Source organism: Salvelinus alpinus, chromosome 24, assembly GCF_045679555.1.
Source record: "Salvelinus alpinus chromosome 24, SLU_Salpinus.1, whole genome shotgun sequence".
Classification (NCBI taxonomy): domain Eukaryota; kingdom Metazoa; phylum Chordata; class Actinopteri; order Salmoniformes; family Salmonidae; genus Salvelinus; species Salvelinus alpinus.
This window is the reverse complement of record NC_092109.1, coordinates 12,529,991-12,555,518: the sequence shown is the minus strand read 5'-3', so window position 1 is coordinate 12,555,518 and position 25,528 is coordinate 12,529,991. Positions and strand designations below refer to the sequence as shown.

General features: G+C 42.6%; 1 protein-coding gene across 2 annotated transcripts in view; it reads left to right on the top strand.

Moving 5' to 3' along the window:
• The window catches only part of LOC139552174 (synaptic vesicle glycoprotein 2C-like), an 88,539-nt gene that overhangs the window by 1,315 nt on the left and 61,696 nt on the right, over positions 1 to 25,528 (top strand). For both annotated transcript variants that reach the window (XM_071363623.1, XM_071363622.1), the window contains exon 2: positions 20,931 to 21,952. In XM_071363623.1, the coding sequence (XP_071219724.1) occupies positions 21,334 to 21,952 (619 nt within the window). In that variant the 5' untranslated portion in view covers positions 20,931 to 21,333. The remainder of the gene's footprint in view (positions 1 to 20,930; positions 21,953 to 25,528) is intronic.

Genomic DNA, 25,528 nt, shown 5'->3' with positions numbered 1-25,528 from the left:
TTATGTTTGGTATGGTTATATAAGACAAGGTTACTTGTTAAAGCAAAAATGAAATGGATGGGTTTGGTGTATAGCGCAAACATCCAGCAACCCAAGGGTTGGGCGTTCAAATCTCATCAAGGACAATTTTAGCATTTTAGCTAATTTGCAACTATTCAACTTGTTAGCTAACCCTTCCCCTTCCCCCCTTAACCTAACTCATAGCCTAGCTAACAGTAGCCACCGAGCCACCTAGCTAACGTTAGACGCACCAAATGCATAACATATCATACTGTACTTATTGCAAATTCGTAACATATTGTACTAATTGCAATTCATAACATATATGAAATACAGGAGCATGTGCCTTGGGTTAAGTGCCTTGCTCAAGGGCACATTGACCGTTTTTTCAACTGGGCTCAGAGATGCGAACGCGCTTAAACCATTAAGCTACCTGCCACTGAGTCGTCTGTAGATAGGAGAGCAGTTAGAGGATAGAGGAGGATGGAGGTTTGATTCCCGTCCACAATGTCAGGACAAGACCTAGAATCTCATTACAGAACGCGGCTTTCGTCAAAAGGCCGGCCGGTGATTGATGTCCTTCCTGGTCGGGTTTACTGTGACCAAGCAGCAGCAGCGCAGCCTCTCACGAGCTGATAGAACCGCGGTAGTAAAGGGGGAACCCGTGGTGCGTGAAACGACCAGCAGAGAGAGGGGAACGAGAGCCAGAGAGATAGAAAAGAAAGAGAGGAAGAGAGAAAGAAGGAGAGAAAGAACACTCAAGATATTCTTTCTTTGCCCAGTACTACTATCTCGGCTTCCATTGTTAGTGCTGAACATACACAACATCCCGCTGTCTCTCTTTGTACTGTAACATTGGCGATGTGTCCGTTTGATGGAGACCGACACTAAACAGTTGAAACAGTTAATTATGGGAGCTTGAGCAGGACTGAACGTGGGCGTATTGACATTTCCCTGGCTCAGCTATACATCATGGGTGTGTGTCCCAAATGGCACCCTTTTCCCTATAGTGCGCTCCTTTTGACAAGAATCCCCAATGGGCCTTGGGAATAGGGAAATAGGGTGCCAATTGGGACTGACCCTGGAGAACGTTATCTGGCTACCAGACAGACATCTACCTTAATTAACTCAATGTTGACTGTAAATTGGAATAGAGGTATATCAACGTTGGAATAGAGTGTATCAACTCACGAAAAGATTGTTCCATTGATTATAGTAGTCACATTTAATGTAATTGGGACTTTCTATAAACTAGGGTACCAGTGAAGAGTTCCAATGCTGGACAACTTGTTACAGCGGAAGTCATTCATAATAATATGCCACTTTGTTTAATGTCATTACATCAAGATATAGGGGGGGGACATAAAACCTATGTTTAACTCTTTATCATGGTTGGTGTCTTGACGGATTTTGTCGAAAATCGTTTAACATAAACATAATTTTTCCATCTTTGCATTTATGGTAGAGTAAGTTGTCGCTATATCATATATTAACCATGAATTAGTTAAATTATACATTGAATTTGAACCCTGTAAGAATATTGGATCTAGCTGTCGGACATCTCAGAAATGCAGTGTAACTATGTAACATTTCATGTATTATGTTACTGGGTGAAAACAGTTTTCATGGGCATACAAATCCCAAAATATTAAATGCAATTGCAAAATCGAATGCTTCTAACCGAAAGAGTCATATTACCTTGATAATTAAAACCTAATTCGATACAGTCATTGACGTGGTTGATCAATAATTATGTATAATACTTGTTGGATGCACACTTGGTGTTGAGCTGCAATTATGCTGTGATAATTTCACACATCATCATCTGATCCAGGAAGGAACGGAGGAACAGGAACAGGTGTTGTGACAGCGCATGCAATGCTACGACAGCCCAAGTGCTGAAGAAAAGGTGTTCACTAGTAATGTCCAGAATATTTTGGTGTCTCATTCGTTAAACAGGTGAAGACAGTTGTGAAATGATTCACGTCGGGTCTAATATCCCTAGTGAATTGATGTTCATCATCTGTTGTCTGCTTGATTTACAGCAAGGTCTCCTTAGATTTAACAGAGAAAAGCATCAAGGTAATGAGTTCACGTTTTCATATGTTTTTAGCCCTGGGATTGAACACGTGTGTAGTATATATTATTGCGCAACACTATTCCTATTAATTATTCTTGATATAATGACAACACATTACGTAGCCTCGTGGGCTTCTTCACACTATGATCTGGTAATGAAATAACATGACGAATACATTTTGTTCTACATGTTAGACCTGCAATTTTAAACAACAGGGGGCTTGAAGTAGCCTACTTGAATTTGAATTTGGAGCTCCGAAATTCAAGTAGGAATAGGCCTACCTTGAAATTCAGACATTTCCTCAATTTGGTGCTTGAAAAGTCCGTGTAATTATTGTAGCCAATTTCTAACTTCTCCTGCTACCTTATAATTATCCGTGATTTCATTTTTGATACGTTTTTGTGAGAGATGTGACCAGTTTCGTGTTGTTTCCCGCGGCTTCAATTGACGGGTGTTGTTGAGCTAATCTGTTGCGGTTAAACCACGTGCGGTTATTATGAGGATGACAATATCTATTGTTGGCTTCAACTTGGCTTCTCATAAAAATCCTCCCATTACAAAAGGAACCTGGTTTTTGGTCGTTTTCTCATTATAAAAACAGATGGCGAGATTAATGCTACCGCTACTCATGGTTTTATTATGTTTGCCTGTGTGGGCAACATAGGCTACAGAAAACCGGCATGGATGCGTTCATTCAATTAATTTAGTCAGGCAAGTACACATTATTCTCACATATTTTAGGTATATAATAATAATTATAAAATCAATGCATTTACAAGGCCTAAACAATTAATTATTCTGAAAGTGTGTTAATTGCCTACTTATTTATTTATTTTTACACTTTTTGCATGTTCTTTTGTTGTGGGGGGGGGGGGGGGGTGTTCTATATTAAGCCCTATATGTACATACATCTAAATTATGGCATTTTAGTCATTTAGCAGACACTCTTATCTAGATCGTTTTACAGGAGCAATTAAGGTTAAGTGCCTTGCTCAAGGGCACATGGACATATTTTTAACCTAGTCGGCTTGGGGATTCAAACCAGCAACCTTTAGGTTACTGGCCCAATGCTCTTAGCCACCAGGCTAACTGCTCCACAATTGTATAACATTGAGGTATTTGAAAATACAATGAAGTGCTTGAGAAAGTCCCTGAATGGCCTTGAATTTGACTCGCCGATGTCTGTATCCACCTTGCTTCAAGGATGTATTGTCCTAGGCCGATGTCTGTATCAACCCTGCTTCAAGGATGTATTGTCCTAGGCCGATGTCTGTATCAACCTTGCTTCAAGGATGTATTGTCCTAGGCCGATGTCTGTATCAACCCTGCTTCAAGGATGTATTGTCCTAGGCCGATGTCTGTATCAACCTTGCTTCAAGGATGTATTGTCCTAGGCCGATGTCTGTATCAACCTTGCTTCAAGGATGTATTGTCCTAGGCCGATGTCTGTATCAACCCTGCTTAAAGGATGTATTGTCCTAGGCCGATGTCTGTATCAACCTTGCTTCAAGGATGTATTGTCCTAGGCCGATGTCTGTATCAACCCTGCTTCAAGGATGTATTGTCCTAGGCCGATGTCTGTATCAACCCTGCTTCAAGGATGTATTGTCCTAGGCCGATGTCTGTATCAACCCTGCTTCAAGGATGTATTGTCCTAGGCCGATGTCTGTATCAACCCTGCTTCAAGGATGTATTGTCCTAGGCCGATGTCTGTATCAACCCTGCTTCAAGGATGTATTGAAATATGTTATGTTTGGTATGGTTATATAAGACAAGGTTACTTGTTAAAGCAAAAATGAAATGGATGGGTTTGGTGTATAGCGCAAACATCCAGCAACCCAAGGGTTGGGCGTTCAAATCTCATCAAGGACAATTTTAGCATTTTAGCTAATTTGCAACTATTCAACTTGTTAGCTAACCCTTCCCCTTCCCCCCTTAACCTAACTCATAGCCTAGCTAACAGTAGCCACCGAGCCACCTAGCTAACGTTAGACGCACCAAATGCATAACATATCATACTGTACTTATTGCAAATTCGTAACATATTGTACTAATTGCAATTCATAACATATATGAAATACAGGAGCATGTGCCTTGGGTTAAGTGCCTTGCTCAAGGGCACATTGACCGTTTTTTCAACTGGGCTCAGAGATGCGAACGCGCTTAAACCATTAAGCTACCTGCCACTGAGTCGTCTGTAGATAGGAGAGCAGTTAGAGGATAGAGGAGGATGGAGGTTTGATTCCCGTCCACAATGTCAGGACAAGACCTAGAATCTCATTACAGAACGCGGCTTTCGTCAAAAGGCCGGCCGGTGATTGATGTCCTTCCTGGTCGGGTTTACTGTGACCAAGCAGCAGCAGCGCAGCCTCTCACGAGCTGATAGAACCGCGGTAGTAAAGGGGGAACCCGTGGTGCGTGAAACGACCAGCAGAGAGAGGGGAACGAGAGCCAGAGAGATAGAAAAGAAAGAGAGGAAGAGAGAAAGAAGGAGAGAAAGAACACTCAAGATATTCTTTCTTTGCCCAGTACTACTATCTCGGCTTCCATTGTTAGTGCTGAACATACACAACATCCCGCTGTCTCTCTTTGTACTGTAACATTGGCGATGTGTCCGTTTGATGGAGACCGACACTAAACAGTTGAAACAGTTAATTATGGGAGCTTGAGCAGGACTGAACGTGGGCGTATTGACATTTCCCTGGCTCAGCTATACATCGTGGGTGTGTGTCCCAAATGGCACCCTTTTCCCTATAGTGCGCTCCTTTTGACAAGAATCCCCAATGGGCCTTGGGAATAGGGAAATAGGGTGCCAATTGGGACTGACCCTGGAGAACGTTATCTGGCTACCAGACAGACATCTACCTTAATTAACTCAATGTTGACTGTAAATTGGAATAGAGGTATATCAACGTTGGAATAGAGTGTATCAACTCACGAAAAGATTGTTCCATTGATTATAGTAGTCACATTTAATGTAATTGGGACTTTCTATAAACTAGGGTACCAGTGAAGAGTTCCAATGCTGGACAACTTGTTACAGCGGAAGTCATTCATAATAATATGCCACTTTGTTTAATGTCATTACATCAAGATATAGGGGGGGGACATAAAACCTATGTTTAACTCTTTATCATGGTTGGTGTCTTGACGGATTTTGTCGAAAATCGTTTAACATAAACATAATTTTTCCATCTTTGCATTTATGGTAGAGTAAGTTGTCGCTATATCATATATTAACCATGAATTAGTTAAATTATACATTGAATTTGAACCCTGTAAGAATATTGGATCTAGCTGTCGGACATCTCAGAAATGCAGTGTAACTATGTAACATTTCATGTATTATGTTACTGGGTGAAAACAGTTTTCATGGGCATACAAATCCCAAAATATTAAATGCAATTGCAAAATCGAATGCTTCTAACCGAAAGAGTCATATTACCTTGATAATTAAAACCTAATTCGATACAGTCATTGACGTGGTTGATCAATAATTATGTATAATACTTGTTGGATGCACACTTGGTGTTGAGCTGCAATTATGCTGTGATAATTTCACACATCATCATCTGATCCAGGAAGGAACGGAGGAACAGGAACAGGTGTTGTGACAGCGCATGCAATGCTACGACAGCCCAAGTGCTGAAGAAAAGGTGTTCACTAGTAATGTCCAGAATATTTTGGTGTCTCATTCGTTAAACAGGTGAAGACAGTTGTGAAATGATTCACGTCGGGTCTAATATCCCTAGTGAATTGATGTTCATCATCTGTTGTCTGCTTGATTTACAGCAAGGTCTCCTTAGATTTAACAGAGAAAAGCATCAAGGTAATGAGTTCACGTTTTCATATGTTTTTAGCCCTGGGATTGAACACGTGTGTAGTATATATTATTGCGCAACACTATTCCTATTAATTATTCTTGATATAATGACAACACATTACGTAGCCTCGTGGGCTTCTTCACACTATGATCTGGTAATGAAATAACATGACGAATACATTTTGTTCTACATGTTAGACCTGCAATTTTAAACAACAGGGGGCTTGAAGTAGCCTACTTGAATTTGAATTTGGAGCTCCGAAATTCAAGTAGGAATAGGCCTACCTTGAAATTCAGACATTTCCTCAATTTGGTGCTTGAAAAGTCCGTGTAATTATTGTAGCCAATTTCTAACTTCTCCTGCTACCTTATAATTATCCGTGATTTCATTTTTGATACGTTTTTGTGAGAGATGTGACCAGTTTCGTGTTGTTTCCCGCGGCTTCAATTGACGGGTGTTGTTGAGCTAATCTGTTGCGGTTAAACCACGTGCGGTTATTATGAGGATGACAATATCTATTGTTGGCTTCAACTTGGCTTCTCATAAAAATCCTCCCATTACAAAAGGAACCTGGTTTTTGGTCGTTTTCTCATTATAAAAACAGATGGCGAGATTAATGCTACCGCTACTCATGGTTTTATTATGTTTGCCTGTGTGGGCAACATAGGCTACAGAAAACCGGCATGGATGCGTTCATTCAATTAATTTAGTCAGGCAAGTACACATTATTCTCACATATTTTAGGTATATAATAATAATTATAAAATCAATGCATTTACAAGGCCTAAACAATTAATTATTCTGAAAGTGTGTTAATTGCCTACTTATTTATTTATTTTTACACTTTTTGCATGTTCTTTTGTTGTGGGGGGGGGGGGGGGGGTGTTCTATATTAAGCCCTATATGTACATACATCTAAATTATGGCATTTTAGTCATTTAGCAGACACTCTTATCTAGATCGTTTTACAGGAGCAATTAAGGTTAAGTGCCTTGCTCAAGGGCACATGGACATATTTTTAACCTAGTCGGCTTGGGGATTCAAACCAGCAACCTTTAGGTTACTGGCCCAATGCTCTTAGCCACCAGGCTAACTGCTCCACAATTGTATAACATTGAGGTATTTGAAAATACAATGAAGTGCTTGAGAAAGTCCCTGAATGGCCTTGAATTTGACTCGCCGATGTCTGTATCCACCTTGCTTCAAGGATGTATTGTCCTAGGCCGATGTCTGTATCAACCCTGCTTCAAGGATGTATTGTCCTAGGCCGATGTCTGTATCAACCTTGCTTCAAGGATGTATTGTCCTAGGCCGATGTCTGTATCAACCCTGCTTCAAGGATGTATTGTCCTAGGCCGATGTCTGTATCAACCTTGCTTCAAGGATGTATTGTCCTAGGCCGATGTCTGTATCAACCTTGCTTCAAGGATGTATTGTCCTAGGCCGATGTCTGTATCAACCCTGCTTAAAGGATGTATTGTCCTAGGCCGATGTCTGTATCAACCTTGCTTCAAGGATGTATTGTCCTAGGCCGATGTCTGTATCAACCCTGCTTCAAGGATGTATTGTCCTAGGCCGATGTCTGTATCAACCCTGCTTCAAGGATGTATTGTCCTAGGCCGATGTCTGTATCAACCCTGCTTCAAGGATGTATTGTCCTAGGCCGATGTCTGTATCAACCCTGCTTCAAGGATGTATTGTCCTAGGCCGATGTCTGTATCAACCTTGCTTCAAGGATGTATTGTCCTAGGCCGATGTCTGTATCAACCTTGCTTCAAGGATGTATTGTCCTAGGCCGATGTCTGTATCAACCTTGCTTAAAGGATGTATTGTCCTAGGCCGATGTCTGTATCAACCTTGCTTAAAGGATGTATTGTCCTAGGCCGATGTCTGTATCAACCTTGCTTCAAGGATGTATTGTCCTAGGCCGATGTCTGTATCAACCTTGCTTAAAGGATCTATTGTCCTAGGCTGATGTCTGTATCAACCTTGCTTAAAGGATGTATTGTCCTAGGCTGATGTCTGTATCAACCTTGCTTCAAGGATGTATTGTCCTAGGCCGATGTCTGTATCAACCTTGCTTAAAGGATGTATTGTCCTAGGCCGATGTCTGTATCAACCTTGCTTAAAGGATGTATTGTCCTAGGCCGATGTCTGTATCAACCTTGCTTAAAGGATGTATTGTCCTAGGCCGATGTCTGTATCAACCCTGCTTAAAGGATGTATTGTCCTAGGCCGATGTCTGTATCAACCCTGCTTAAAGGATGTATTGTCCTAGGCCGATGTCTGTATCAACCCTGCTTAAAGGATGTATTGTCCTAGGCCGATGTCTGTATCAACCTTGCTTCAAGGATGTATTGTCCTAGGCCGATGTCTGTATCAACCTTGCTTCAAGGATGTATTGTCCTAGGCCGATGTCTGTATCAACCCTGCTTAAAGGATGTATTGTCCTAGGCCGATGTCTGTATCAACCCTGCTTCAAGGATGTATTGTCCTAGGCCGATGTCTGTATCAACGCTGCTTCAAGGATGTATTGTCCTAGGCCGATGTCTGTATCAACCTTGCTTCAAGGATGTATTGTCTTAGGCCGATGTCTGTATCAACCTTGCTTCAAGGATGTATTGTCCTAGGCCGATGTTGAAATTGGAATTATGGGTCAATTTGCATATATTCCTCTATTCCTGGAGCTGCATAAAAATCATTTTTATTTTTTGTTTTTTAAAACCATTTAGAAATGTTGAGCCCAATGTCACACATTGGCCCCATTATTGATGGAAAGACCCAATTCCTTTTGGATACTTATATTTTATGGTCTTTATGTCAGTATTGGTACTTACATTGAACGCCGACTGCGAGCCAGGCCTAATCGCCCAAACACCAGTGCCCGGCCTCACTAATGCTCTTGTGGCTGAATGGAAGCAAGTCCTCGCAGCAATGTTTCAACATCCAGTGGAAAGTCTTCCCAGAAGAGTGGAGGCTGTTCTAGCAGCAAAGGGGTACCAACTCCATATTAATACCCATGATTTTGGAATGAGATGTCCGACGAGCAGGTGTCCATGTAGTGCTTGTGATAGTTATTGCTAAACAACACACACACACACACACACACACACACACACACACACACACACACACACACACACACACACACACACACACACACACACACACACACACACACACACACACACACACACACACACACACGCACACACACATGCACACACACACACAGTTCTCAGTGCCTCTATGACACCAGTTTGATCTCTTACAGCTGTTGTGCAGTCATCCCCAGCAGCCAGTCAACCCACACAGCCATCCATCACCATATTACTGCACGCAGCCAGGCAGCTTGGTGGGTGTGGGTGCGTGCCCACGTGTGTGTCCTGAGACTATGACAGCTTTCATGCAGTGTGTGTGTGTGTGTGACTCCATAAATACATAATTGAGTCCCAGTGTAATGAATGGTTGTTATACTGCCCTTTGTCTTAAGCAGTCAGTAACCAATCACCAGACAATGCTATGTGGAGTACAGTAGGGAGACACACAAAATGTCGCAATGTGACATCACTGAGACTATGACATCATAGCCCCAAGAGAGGCAGAGCAGTGAATTTACACATAACTTTTTCAGCCAGTACTTTTTCACCTCTGGACCAATCATTTAAAACAAAATATATATATATAGTTTTCTTGTTTTTTATTTCTATTTTCCAATTGATGCAGGATGATTAAGAACAAGCCTGTACAGTAACCTTTGTTGCCCCTGAGAGGTAGAGTTTTGGGGTTGGCTGGGATGAAATGATTAAAGGGGAGTGAGAGCATGGGGAAACCACGTCTGATGCTACTGCAGTATCCTGCAGCTACCTAGACAAGAGGACGGGTGTCGTTCCTTCTTCAAACATCCTTATAAGGAAACATCGCCACCCTGCACACACACACATTCACTCCCTGAGGAATACCTGGGCAGTGTTCAGAAAGCACAAAAAACAAGAGGATTTTTTTTTTTTTAAACGGAAAAGGTACTACATATATCTAAACAGTTCTCTCCAATCAGAATACAGATTTTTATTTTAAAAACTTTTTCTGTTTGCAACCCTGGTTGGATATGGAAAGCTGCATGTTAGTCATTGAGCAGACACTCTTATCCAGAGCGACTTAGAGGAGCAATCAGGTTTAAGTTTGTATTTTTTGAATTTAATTTTAACATTTTATCCCACCATCTCCTACAGAACGGGAAAAATCTCCCCTGCTCTTTGAGCCACCGTGTGTGTGCATGCGCGTGTGTGTCCGTGCGTAGGTGTGTGTGTGTGTGTGCGTTCATGCATGCACGTGTGTGTGTGATTAATGAAGGTGGCTGGGTGGCGTCAGCGGGCCATGACAGCCCCACTAGGAGGAAATCATTTGTCCCCCTCAGCAGGCACCTGATTCCAGCCAGCAGGAAATGTGCTGATTGCTTAAAACACATCTTGAGGCTGCGGCAGCTATATTAACCCCAATCACTGCACTAGGCACAGCAGCTACGCAGGGAGAGAGACGTGGAAAGGCATTTGACTCTGGATTTGAAATTGGAAGGGTAAAGTGTGTGTGTGATTTTCTGTTCGCACCTGCGTCAGTGTGTGTTTATACTGATGTACCATATAAATCCATAGTGTGTTATCTGTGACGCTCAAGGTGCACAGTGGTGATTTATAAATGTCAGCATTAATGAGCATTAGCATATTAACTGTATGTAGGAAGGAATGGATCCACCATCATACGTAATGAAATGTCAACAGACAGACATACAAGGCCTTTAAGTCCCAGATTGCCTGTATGAAGATGACTTGGAAGCGTTTTTACACTGTAGAGAGAGCGAGGGAGAGAGAGAGAGAGAGGGAGAGAGGGGGAGAGGGAGGGAGAGGGAGAGAAGGGGAGAGGGAGAAAGAAGGACAGTGTGGTAAAGTGACGAGTCTTTCAATCAACCTTTACTAAAACATTTCACGGGCATTCCTATTCCACAGTCTACATCCCACCCCTACCTTGGCTGCTTGGTTATCCCATCCTCACCGGTATTCTTACCCCGTTTTGTAAAAGGTGTGCCGAAATTAGTCAGGCAGAGTTAATCAGCTATTCCCTCAACCTCCCCCCCTGGGTGCAAAACCTCAGCCTCCAGTGTGATTTTGGTCTGTTGTCCTGGTCAGACCCCCACTGAGCCGTCAGACACTGTGTTAGGGAAGCAGGAGTACTGTAATTGATTTTAGGGAACTTGTCTAACATCCAAAATGATACACTGTTCCCTATATAGTGCAGTACTTTTCACCAGGGGCCATGTAGAGAATAGGGAGCCATTTAGGACGCAGCCTCCGAGACGGCTCTCTCCTCTCTAGATGGGCCAGATGAACAGGAAGTAGAGATATCTTTGTGTTTGTTGTCCTGGTGGTACATTATTGCTGTATGTTTATGGTTTGTTGCATTGTGGTTGAGGTATTTTACTTTCTTTATTGGACTGGGTTGATTGGTGCAGTGAAGTAGAAAGATACACCACATAACGTGGTTGTGTGAACACACGTCACATACTATACACATACAGTACACATGCTGCATGGGCACACACATGCGCACGCATGCACGCACGCACGCACGCACGCACGCACGCACACACACACACACACACACACACACACAAACAAGACTCCCTTCTACACTACACACACAGACATCTTCACACGAACACACACACACACACCCCAAATCCACCAGCAAAGACAAAGTTAGTCAGAACAATGCTGCTTTCCACTCCATTTGACTGCTGCAATGCAGCAAAATCTCCAGGGCTGGTTGAGGTTGGTCTAGACCCCAGCTTCAATGCTCCTGGTAGCATGACAGATGCATCCTCATGTCTTATCTCAGTCCTGGGACCAGAGGTTAGCACAAACACCATACATCATCCTGTCATCTGCCTATACAGTGGCCTCAACCCACACTCACCCCTCTCTACATATGAAGGCTACTACGCTCCACTCTACACTTCTTCTGTATACGCACAGTATACAGATACAGTGCATTCGGAAAGTAATCCATCCCCTTCACTTTTTTTAAACATTTTGTTACGTTACAGCCTTATTATAAAATTGCTGAAATCGTTTTTTCCCCTCATCAATCTACACACAATACCCCATAATGACAAAGCAAAAACAGGTTTTTAGAAAATTTGCAAATGTATTAAAAATAAACAACAGAAAGATCATATTTACATAAATATTCAGACCCTTTAATCAGTACTTTGTTGAAGCACCTTTTGGCAGCGATTACAGCCTCGAGTCTTCTTGGGTATGATGCTACAAGCTTGGCACACCTGTATTTAGGGAGTTTCTCCCATTCTTCTCTGCAGATCCTCTCAAGCTCTGTCAGGTTGGATGGGGAGTGTCACAGCACAGCTATTTTCAGGTGTCTCCAGAGATGTTCGGTCGGGGTTCAAGTCCGGGCCCTGGCTGGGCCACTCCAGGACATTCAGAGACTTGTCCCGAAGCCACTCCTGCATTGTCATGGCTGTGTGCTCAGGATCAACTTCCAACCCGACTTCGCTATTAAGTTACATTTTTCATGTTGACTTTTTTGTACAGAAAGTTCATACTATTATCACATATTTGATCCAGCGCCTCTTTTCAGTCTTATATAGGAACATTAGAAATAGTGTGTTTCACATTGGATAAAAGTACAGACTCAAAGCTACAAAATTGTATATCATAGACTGCAGTTGAGGAACAATGGGGAAATAATTATGCTTTGATAGTGAATAAACTTGTAACTACACTTGTTTTGAATGTTTTGGTACACCCTGCTTGAGAGCTCTTCTTTGTCTACACCCACTCAGCATTGTTCACACCCTCTTACGCCTTAATCCCACCCATCTCTTTAAGGATTCACATGTGAGGCCATGTGCTAAACAGGGTGAGTAAGGTAGTAAACAACCAAAGATTTCAAGACTAAATGTGGTGAAAATAGTAGCCTACAATAAAGAAAAACCCAAGGTAAAAAAAATATTTATCTAGTCCTTGGCCTATATATTAATCTGACTTTGAAGCAGGTCATGTTGTTCTTCACATTACCTTCTCTGGTAAACACACACTATATCAAATGAAATCCAATTCTGTTTGTCACATGCACAGGATACAGCAGGTGTAAACAGTACAGTGAAACGGTTACTTGCATATTTCCATAGTAACAATATCAAAAACAGAAAGTGTCCAGATAAAAAAAAAATATAACAAAAAGTGTCAATTCCAGTAGAGAAAGAACTAAATAATATACAGTATGTACAAGAACAATATCAATAATGATATCAGTGATACTGGTGATAGATGAGGTAGTTACAGTACATGCATACAATCAGGGCTAAAGTGGCTGAGCAGCAGGATAAAAAAAATCTATAGTAGCAGCAACGGTATGGTGTGTGTGTGTGTTAGGAGAGAGTCATGTGAATGTGCATAGAAATGGTCCGTCCGCACCACGCATATACAAGGGAATCTATATTCGGAGAGCCTGTTTCTGTTCTGCCCTTGACTTAGGTCAATGTCCGTGCCCTCTTCATCGCCAAACTTCCTGATCTTCTCAAAAAGCTACATTTGTCTAGTCGTGTCCAGTCCAGGTGGTGCTTGTACAGGCAGACCATCTATGAGAGGTAGGACATCAGCGTTTTGCAGCAGCTGAAACCTGGTACCGACAATCTGAATGCTCCTTGACAACACTAGGCTCCAGAGCCTCAAAGCTGTAAAACAGTAAAATAGACAAAACATTTACAACACAATACAACCATAACATAATATCAATTCACCTCCCAAGTTTAGATAATAAACAATAACCTCATACAATGCAATGAAAATGATATTCATCTGAAGTGCTGGTACTGCTGAAGTACGGAGTCAGGTATTGTTGTCAGCCATAGCTTTCCACCAGCACCGTACCATCCTCCAGTCCAACCAGCTGTGGGATGTTGACCGTGTTGTCCTTCACCACACCAGAAATCTCCGACAAAGTGTTCACTCTGGTCTTTCCGAAGCGGTGCTTGATGAGGCCGAAGCACCAGTTGGGGGCAAACTTGTTGTGGCCTGTGATCAAGAAGTGAATGTCCAGACTGTGATGGAACTTGTGCATGGTCCGCCAGGTACAATACCAGAGTAAAAACTTGTTCTTGTTAAAAAGTATATGGGACCTGGCTGCAAAAATAGAGGAAAACAATAGGGTCAGAAGGATTGTGCACCTGCAAACAACAACAAAAGAACATTAGAGAAATGAAAATTCATTGTCACATCCCTGTCGATCTGTCGTTACATAGTTCAGTGAAAGATGCGTGCATGCTTCCCATTTATATACACAGTGCTTTCGGGAAAGTATGCAGACCCCTTGACTTTAACAACATTTTGTTACGTTACAACCTTATTCTAAAATGATGAAATAAATAAAAAATCTCAGCAATCTACACAAAATATCCCATAATGACAAAGCGAAAACAGTTTTGGGGAATTTCTTGCAATTTATAAAAAACAAAAACAGAAATACCTTATTTACATAAGTATTCAGACCCTTTGCTATAAGACTCAAAATTGAGCTCAGCTGCATCCTGTTTCTATTGATCAGTCTTGAGATGTTTCTACAACTTGATTGGAGTCCGCCTGTGGTAAATTCAATTGATGGACATTATTTGGAAAGGCACAGACCTGTCTATATAAGGTCCCACAGTTGACAGTGCATGTCAGAGCAAAAACCAACCCACGAGGTTAAAGGAGTTGTCCGTAAAGCTCTGAGACAAGATTCTGTCTAGGCACAGATCTGGGGAATGGTACCAAAATATTTCTGCAGCATTGAAGGTCCCCAAGAACGACGTGGCCTTCATCATTCTTAAATGGAAGAAGTTTGGAACCACCAAGACTCTTCATGGAGCTGGCCACCCGGCCAAACTGAGCAATCGGAGGAGAAGGGCCTTGGTCAGAGAGTTGACCAAGAACACAATGGTTACTGTGATAGAGCTCGAGAATTCCTCTGGGAGAACCTTCCAGAAGGACAACCATCGCTGCAGCACTCCACCAATCAGGCCTTTATGGTAGAGTGGCCAAACGGAAGCCATTCCTCAGTAAACGGCACATGACAGCCCGCTTGGAGTTTGCCAAAAGGCACCCAAAGACTCTAAAACCATAAGAAACAAGATTCTCTGTTCTGATGAAACCAAGATTGAACTCTTTGGCCTGAATGCCAAGCGTCACGTCTGGAGGAAACCTGGCCCCATCCCTACGGTGAAGCATGGTGGTGGCAGCATCATCCTGCTGGAATGTTTTTCAGCGGCAGGGACTGGGAGAGTTGTCAGGATCGAAGGAAATATGAATGGAGCAAAGTACATAGAGTTCCTTGATGAAAACCTGCTCCAGAGCGCTCAGGACCTCAGACTGGCGCAAAGGTTCACCTTCCAACAGGACAACGACCCTAAGCACACAGCCAAGACAACGCAGGAGTGGCTTCGGGACAAGTCTCTGAATGTCCTTTTGTGGCCCAGCCAGAGGTGAAAGAAAAAATTAAAAATAAAATAAAGAGCCCGGACTGGAACCTCGATCGAACATCTCTGGAGAGACCTGAAAATAGCTCTGCAGCGACGCTCCCCATCCAACCTGACAGAGCTTGAGAGGATCTGCAGAGAAGAATGGGAGAAACTCCCCAAATAACGGTGTACCGAGCTTGTGGCGTCCTACCCAAGAAGACTGAAGGCTATAATTGATGCCAAAGGTACTTCAACAAAGTACTGAGTAAAGGGTCTGAATACTTATTTAAATATGATATTTCCGTTTTTTTTAAATACATTTTCAAAAAATTCTAAAAACCTGTTTTTGCTTTGTCATTATGGGGTATTGTGTGTAGATTTATGAGGGTAAAACATTATTTAATACATTTTAGAGTAACGCTGTAACATAACAAAATGTGGAAAAAGTCAAGGGGTCTGAATACTTTCCGAAAGCACTGTATTTAAAGTACCCGTCAAAAGTTGACACACCTACTCATTCAAGGGTTTTTCTTCATTTTTTACTTTATTTTTTACTATTTTCTACATTTTAGAATAATAGTGAAGATATCAAAACTTTTAAATAACACATATGGAATCATGTAGTAACCGTAAAAGTGTTAAACAAATCAAAATATATTTTATATTTGAGATTCTTTAAAGTAGCCACGCTTTGCCTTGATGACAGCTTTACACACTCTTGGCATTCTCTCAACCAGCTTCACCTGGAATGCTTTTCCAACAGTCTTGAAGGAGTTCCCACATTTGCTTGTTGGCTGCTTCCGTCCCTCTGCGATCTAACTCATCCCAAACCAGCATGCTATGGTAGCCATGCTGGTTAAGTGTGCATTGAATTCTAAATAAATCACTGACAGTGTCACCCTCACACCATCATACCTCCTCCTCCATGCTTCACGGTGGGAACCACACATGCAGAGATCATCCATTCACCTACTCTGCGTCTCACAAAGACATGGCGGTTGGAACCAAAAATCAAAAATTTTGACTCATCAGACCAAAGGACAGATTTCAACCAGTCTAATGTCCATTGCTCGTGTTTATTGCCCCAAGCAAGTCTCTTCGTCTTATTGGTGTCCTTTAGTAGTGGTTTCTTTGAAGCAATTCGACCATGAAGGCCTGATTCACGCAGTCTCCTCTGAACAGTTGATGTTGAGATGTGTCTGTTACTTGAACTCTGTGAAGCATTTATTTGGGCTGCAATTTCTGAGGCTGGTAACTCTAATGAACTTATCCTCTGCAGCAGAGGTAACTCTCGGTCTTCCTTTCCTGTGGAGGTCCTCATGAGAGCCAGTGTCATCATAGCTTTTGATGGTTTTTGCGACTGCGCTTGAAGAAACTTTCAATGTTCTTAAAATTTTCCGCATTAACTGACCTTCATGTCTTAAAGTTATGATGGACTGTCATTTCTCTTTGCTTATTTGAGCTGTTCTTGCCATAATATGGACTTGATTAGGCTATAACTAGCAATGGAAATGGATTTCTGAGATACAAATAATATTACTACACAGATCATGTAATCATCGGGCGAAATGGAGTCTTTTGTTTAGACATGTAAGTTAGCTAGCTAGCTAAACAACGAACCATAATCCTAACCCATACAGTACTAGCAATACAAACCGATTGTCATAGCTAGCTACCATGCATGAACTTATGTAGTATGAATCTGCAGGTAGCTAATACTAAGCAACAAGTTTCAATGTTGGCTAGCTAGCTAACATTAGGCTATAACTAGCAATGCAAATGGCTTTCTGAGATTCAAATAATATTACTACACAGATCATACACATAACTTTAGCTAGCAAGCCAGCCAGCTAACGTTAGCTAGCTAGCTAACAGTAGGCTTTAACTTGCAATGAAAACAACTTTGACAAAATTAGAAACGTATAATATCTGAAAATATATTTCGACCCTTACCCATATATATGGATGAACGCTTCTCCCTCTCTGTCTTGGATGCCATGGTTGCCCTTATTTGGAAGATTTAATCCGGAGACAGGTGTTTTATACAACAGCCTTCTGTGTTCTCTTTTCGACTCCCTCTGCATTTGCAATCAAACGCTGCTTCCACTGGGCATTCCACTGATTTCTAAACATGGTCAACTTCTTCTGTGACAACAGCACTGTTGTTTGCCATGTCTTCCTCATCACTCATCAATGTTTTTGCCTAAATCAGGAATTTCCTCATCGTCTGATTCATTTTCAGTCAGATAGAATAAGCATGGCCCGATCGTCCTCCAGAAAGTAGTCCATCACAACTTTTCCCCACTGATCTTTGTCAGGGCAGCAATGTTGTTGAGAGCATTAGAAACACTTTGTAAGTTCTCCATGATATCATTCAAAAAAGCTGCAGTAGCAAGGATTATCTACACATACTGAGCAGCTCATGTTATAGACAGAAGCATGCTACATGGCAGACCAATCTGAACTCATCTCTCGGCATGTCCAGCCCATCCATTATCTCAGCCAATCATGGCTGGCGGGAAGGTTCCTGTCTTTATCCGTGGTGAAACAAACTTGGCTCGTAATTTCACCATTTTATTCGTATTTACAGATGGCATGCAAGTTTGCTATTAAGGCACATGAAAGTTCACATGTTCCAGAAAGCATTTCTGCCTAAAAACACATTTAGATAACAAAAATTGTCCTGTGAAGTAGTGACGTGCGGCATACGCCTAGCTTCCTGAAACGGTTCACATATGACCATCAAGCACTTTTGGATATCAGATCGACAGTTACTAACCTCGATTTTGACTTAAAATCTGACTCAGCTATTCCCTTGTTCACACTGAACCCTATTCCTTTGTTTCATGGGCTTTTAAAATGATGCGGGCGTAGGCACAGTAGATGGGCTGGCGTCCTGGTGAGACTGAGACAAAGTTGAAATCGACCAGCACTCACCTCCGTTTTATCGGCAAATGTCCAGCCACTCAAGAATAAGATGGATGAGCTTCGTTCGAGAGTCTCCTATCAGAGAGACTTGAAAAGCTGCAACATTATATGCCTTGCAGAAACTCCATGCAGCGGCATGATCAACCAACAGTAGCCTCGGGCAAGTTCAAAGGGAGAGGGGTGTGCCTCTTCATAAACAACAACTGGTGCACTGTTTCCAGTGTGAAGGAAATCTCTCGCTTTTGCTCACCTGATATAGAATAAGCTGCAGACCTTTTTACCTAGCAAAAGAGTTCTCATCTGTAATTATCACAGCTGTCTACATCCCTCCACAAGCCAACACCACTTTGGCAATCAACAAACTGTATGGGGCTATAAACAAATAAGAAACCGCAAACCCAATGGCAGCATTTCTGGTGGACGGAGACTTTAACGCAGGCAGACTTAAAACCGGTCTACCTCACTTCTACCAACACGTCTCCTCCGCCACTAGGGTCGCTAAAACTCGAGACCATGTTTATTCTACCCACAGAAACGCATACAGAACTAGGGATGTTAACAGTTAACCGTTAATCCATTAGCCGACAAAAATACATTTGACCGGTCATGCTTATCGGTCTATAGGTTAATTTGCATAAATTTGAGGAATTCAATTGGCGTGTGTATTATTCCATTAGTCGTTATGTATCTTATCACACGCACACAGCATACAGAGCCTAGTTTGAGGAGCAGAATGGCCTATCACCTGTCAGACAGCACGAGAGCAGCTCCTCAAAAAGCTGGTACTGGAGTGAAATATGCTTTTATAAGCCAGGTCATTGCGCAACCAATAATTCTAAATGCAATCACGTGTTAATTGTTTTGATGGGCACGATTCATGTGTTAAAACTGTTTTGATAGTCTCGATTAAAAATAGCTACCATTTTATTTCTCAATCTCAACTCATAATTAAAGCACGTCTCCCATTCGCCATTCAAGTCATAGGTTGCTTTCAATGGTAGCCATGATATCAATGCGTTACCCACCACTTTACAATGTGAGTTTGAGGGATTAAAATGGCCCGAAAGTTGCTAAAGATGTCAGCCACCCAAGCCATAGGCTGTTCACTCTGCTACCGTCCAGCAAACGGTACCGGAACATCGGTTCTCAGACTAACATGCTCCGAGACAGCTTCTACCTCACAGCTATAATACTGCTAAATAGCCATAACACTGCTATACAGTTAATTAAATGGTTCATTAAGACTGCATTGACCCTATCTTGCATTTACCCTATGCACACTCACAAGACTATTATACACACTATATACGCACTCACTCACAAACATTACACTGACACACTTACAAAAAAAACACACACATACACAATCATACACACACACTTTAACACTCATCATATGCTGCTGCTACTCTGTTCTTTACTTTACTCTTATTATTATCTATCCTGATGCCTGGTCACTTTACCCTGCCTTCATGTACATATCTCCCTCAAATACCGTATTATTATCTATCCTGATGCCTAGTCACTTTACCCTGCCTTCATGTACATATCTACCTCAAATACCTTATTATTATCTATCCTGATGACTAGTCACTTTACCCTGCCTTCATGTACATATCTACCTCAAATACCTTATTATTATCTATCCTGATGTCTAGTCACTTTACCCTGCCTTCATGTACATATCTACCTGAAATACCTTATTATTATCTATCCTGATGCCTAGTCACTTTACCCTGCCTTCATGTACATATCTACCACAAATACCTTATTATTATCTATCCTGATGCCTAGTCACTTTTACCCTGCCTTCATGTACATATCTACCTCAAATACCTTATTATTATCTATCCTGATGTCTAGTCACTTTACCCTGCCTTCATGTACATATCTACCTCAAATACGTTGTACAGCACCTCTGCACATTGATCTGGTACTGGTACTCCCTTTATATAGCTTCATTCTTGTGTATTTTATTCCTCCTGTGTGTTACTATTTAAATGTTTGTGTTATTTTTTTAATGCATCCTTGGGAAGGGCTCCAAAAAAAGCATTTCACAGAAAAGTCTACACCCGTTGTATTCGGCGCATGTGACATATAAAATGTGATTACATCTTTGATTTAGTGGTGAAGCAGGATGGAACACACATGCTCAGACAGAATACACACACTCTAGACCAGTCTAGAGACGGAACACAGAAACTAGATGGAACGTACCGTATAGGACTAGATGGATCAGACCTAACCGGAACTCGTAGACCCCCAAACAGATCACATGGGTGTCTCAGACCCATTCCAGTCAGAGAGTGTATGGAATGGATCCACTTTTATTTAGCCCCTTCTCTCTGTCCCTTGTTTCCGCCTTTTACGTTCGTTTCCTTCCATTGACGTCACAGACAGATCCCCTGATAATGTTGAGGGAGAGTTATAGCTAGCACACTGAAGTCCTCAAGGCTTCCTCACTAAATCTACAGGCACAAACAGTCCACTCTGCAGAGAACCTGACTTTAGAGACTGACACTGAGATGGGACATTAAACCTGAACACTGCTGGATCAGAAATTAAGCAAATGTATCTCTCTCCACAGAAAGATGAGCTGTGACCAGACCTAAAGACAGCGTGGATGGTGATCTCTCCTACTGGAACTCAGCTGTCTTCACCTCTCAACCGTGTGACTGCTCCCATCCCACTGCCATAGAGATCTGCTCTCCCTCACACCAGCAGCAGCAGCTAGCTATCCTAGCCAACGCTAGTATCATTTGAACCATCTCCCAACTTACTGTGATTTGCTGCAGATGAGTTGCCCTGTTGTAACTTACATCAGAAGAAAGTAAGAACTTAAGCTAATGTTTGTTACTTTCTAATTTTCTCTCACACTTAGGTCAGCTTTTTTGGCAGTTCTTTTTGCCAGTGAGCATTGGTTCCCAACTGACCTAGCTGGTTCGATAAAGGACAAATAAAGACAGGTAGATAGAATCAGAGTCAGCAAGATGGATGAGCCGTACAACAACAGGACGTCACTGGTGAAGGGCGCCAAGGACATCGCCAAGGAGGCCAAACGCCATGCCGCTAAGAAGGTCAGCAAGGTCGTCAACCGCGCCGCGGACGAGTACTCCTCCCAACGCAACTACAGCCAGTTCCAGAACGAGGACGACGATGATGATGATGGACGCTACGCCTACACGCAGCCCGACGACAACGACCACTTCCCCGGTGGTCTTACCGCCAAAGACAAAGACGAGGAAGACTACGCCAGTGACGCCACGGAGGGTCACGATGATGAAGATGAGATCTATGAGGGGGAGTATCAGGGGGTGCCTGCTGACGGGAAGCCTAGGGACGGGCATGATTCTCTGGGTCAACTTGTCTCAGACAGCACGAGGGACCGTAAGGACCTGGAGCAGGAGAGGCAGGCGGACGAGGAGGAGCTGGCCCAGCAGTATGAGCTGATCATGCAGGAGTGTGGCCACGGCAGGTTCCAGTGGCAGCTGTTCTTCGTGCTGGGCATGGCGCTGATGTCTGATGGAGTGGAGGTGTTCGTGGTGGGGTTCGTCTTGCCCAGCGCCGAGCTGGACATGTGTGTCCCCAACTCTGGAGCAGGGTGGCTAGGTAAGGTGTGTGTGTGTGTGTGTGTGTGTGTGTGTGTGTGTGTGTGTGTGTGTGTGTGTGTGTGTGTGTGTGTGTGTGTGTGTGTGCGTGTGCGTGTGCGTGTGTGTGTTGATAGAAACTAGTGATTGGGGGAAATAATGATACAGTTATATATCGGGACATTATTTTTGATGATATATTGTATCGTGTCATTTTGACAACAGAGCAATATTATTTTTGCGCTAGTTGGCTGTACCTGTACCAAAACTCCAGAATTGTCCTTTGATAGCATGTTCTCCATGTTCTTTTTCAATAGTGAGCCAATTTGATTTCAGCACTTTTATTTCCATGACTGATCATAACTCGTTTTCTCATCGCTCTTTCTTGTACCTTTGCAGCAGACATACAGTGCATTCGGAATGTATTCAGACCCCTTGACTTGTTCTACATTTTGTTACATTACAGCCTTATTCCAAAAAGGATTAAATAGATATTTTCCCTCATCAAATTACACACAATACCCATAATGACAAAGCAAAAACAAGCTTGGCACACCTGTATTTGGGGAGTTTCTCCCATTCTTCTCTGCAGAGCGTTGCTGCACAGCTATTTTCAGGTCTCTCTAGAAATGTTCGATCAGGTTCGATCAAGTCCGGGCTCTGTCTGGGCCAATCAAGGACATTCAGAGGCTTGTCCCAAGACATCTTCTGTGTTGTTTTGGCTGTGTGGTTAGGGTCGTTGTCCTGTTGGAAGGTGAACCATTGCCTCAGTCTGAGGTACTGAGCGCTCTGAAGCAGGTTTTCATCAAGGATCTCTGTACTTTGCTCTGTTCATATTTCCCTCGATCTTGACTAGTCTCCCAGTCCCTGCCACTGAAAAACATCCCCTCAGCATGTCGCTGCCACCACCATGCTTCACCGGATGGTGCCAGGTTTCTTCCAGATTTGACACTTGGCATTCAGGCCAAAGAGTTCAATCTTGGTTTCATCAGACCAGAGAATCTTGTTTCTCATGGTTTGAGAGGTTTTTAGGTGCCTTTTGGCAAACTCCAAGCGGGCTATCATGTGCCTCACTGAGGAGTGGCTTCCATCTTGCCACTCTACCATAAAGGCCTGATTGGGGGAGTGCTCCAGAGATGGATGTCCTTCTGGAAGGTTCTCCCATCTCCACAGAGGAGAGTGACCATAGGGTTTTTGGTCACCTCCCTGATCAAGGCCCTTCTCCCCCGACTGCTCAGTTTGACTGGGCGGCCAGCTTTAGGAAGTCTTGGTGGTTCCAAACTTCTTCCATTTTCTTGGGGACCTCCAGACCTCCAGATCTGTGCCTCGACTCAATCCTGTCTCGGAGCTCTACGGACAATTCCTTCGACCTCATGGCTTGGTTTTTGCTCTGACACCTTATATAGACAGTTATGTGCCTTTCCAAATCATGTACAATAAATAGAATTTACCATAGGTGGACTCCAATCAAGTTGTAGAAACATCTCAAGGATGATCAATGGGAACAGGATGCACCTGAGCTCAATTTCGAGTCTCGTAGCAAAGGGTCTGAATAAGGTATTTCTGTTTTTTAAGGTGAATAAATCTGAAAACCTGTTTTTGCTTTGTCATTATGGCGTATTGTGTGTAGATTTATGATTAAAAAAAATGTATTTAATCAATTTTAGAATAAGGCTGTAACGTAACAAAATGTGGAAAAAATCACAGTATCGAATCAAAATACATATAGAATCGTGATAATCGTGAGAATCGCAATACATATCGTATCGGCCTAAGTATCATGATAATAACATATCGTGAGGTACCTGGCAATTCCCAGCCCTAGTAGAAACAGGGGCAGTGAGGACATTGGATGCCATTTACAACTGTATTCTCATTGCGTTCGAGCATGTTGAGTTATCATGCCACCTATGGAACGCCGTTTTGGTCTTTACGTGTCAAATGACTGCAGTTTCTACTGGTCATTGTTTTCAGGCTGGATGTATTGGTGCTAGCTAGGTAGCTAGCTACCCCAGAAGTTGCGGTCGAACAAATAATGCCTTATTACCATCGCGATATTGAAAACACATCGTTCGTGGCCGGTGTTTGCTTGTTTGCAGACTTTTTTGTACAGCTTTGACAGTGCTACTGATAGTGTTGGCGCTTGGCTTACACGTGCAAATTCATCACACACACCATTCTAATAGAATTGTGTTATTTGACGTGTCAAATTAAAAGCTTATTTAACACGTCAAATAGTGTTATTTGACGCGTAAAATAGTGTTATTTGACGTGTATCTTTTTTGACACGTAAAGACCCAAACGGCGTTCCATACCCACCCGCTATTTGTATACCTGAGTAGGAGGTGTTTTCTTTCCTTCTGCACTAGGGAGCAGTGTGTATGCTGTTAGTGTCTACAGAACTATGAATTCCGAGGCCACATAAACCCAGATGCAGTTAACACGTCATCTTCCTCATCATCCTATCTGAGGTAATGGTGACTCACACTAAAGAAACCGAGAAACCACCCACTGCGCAAACCAATTCATCACCAAGTCATTTCAATGAGGATAATTGGGTAATATTTGTTTGAAATTCAGGGGGCAGGTGCTCAAAATAAAAATAAAAACTTCTGTAGCGAACATTTTTCTTTTTATTTGAGCATAGCCCTATTTATTTCTGCAGCAACACACTCAGTCACCCAACCTGACAGAGCTTGAGAGGATCTGCAGAGAAGAATGGGCGAAACTCCCCAAATACAGGTGTGCCAAGGTGTGCCAAAACATATAATAATATTACAAAAAAAGAACACAATAAAATAGCAATCATGAGGCTATATATACAGAGGGTACCGGTACTGAGTCAATGTGCGCGGGTACAGGTTAGTGGAGGTAATTTGTACATGTAGGTAGGGTTAAAGTGACCATGCAACGATAATAAACAGCAGGTAGCAGCAGTGTAAAAACAAAGAGGGGTGTCAATGCAAATAGTCCAAGTGGCCATTTGATTAATTGTTCAGCAGTCTTATGGCTTGGCACTCTGGTATCGCTTTTCGTGCTGTAGCAGAGAGAACAGTCTATGACTTGGGTGACTGGAGTCTTTGACAATTTTTTGGGCCTTCCTCTGACACCGCCTAGTATATAGGTCCTGGATGGCAGGAAACTTGGTCCCAGTGATGTACTGGGCCGTACGCACTACCCTCTCAAGCGCCTTATGGTCGGATGCAGAGCAGTTGCCATACCAGGTGGTGATGCAACTGGTCAGGATGCTCTTGATGGTGCAGTTGTAGAACTTTTTGAGGATCTGGGGACCCCATGACACATTTTTTCAGTCTCCCGAGGGGGAAAAGGTGTTGTCGTGTCCTCTTCACAACTTTCTTGGTGTGTTTGGAACATAATAGTTAGTTGTTGATGTGGACACCAAGGAACTCAACCCGCTCCACTACAGCCCCGTCGATGTGAATGGGGGCGTGTTCGGGCTCTCCTTTTCCTGTAGTCCACAATCAGCTCCTTTGTCTTGCTCACATTGAGGGAGAGGTTGTTGTCATGGCACCACACTGCCAAGTCTGACCTCCTCCCTATAGGCTGTCTCATCATTGTCTGTGATCAGGCCAGAGAG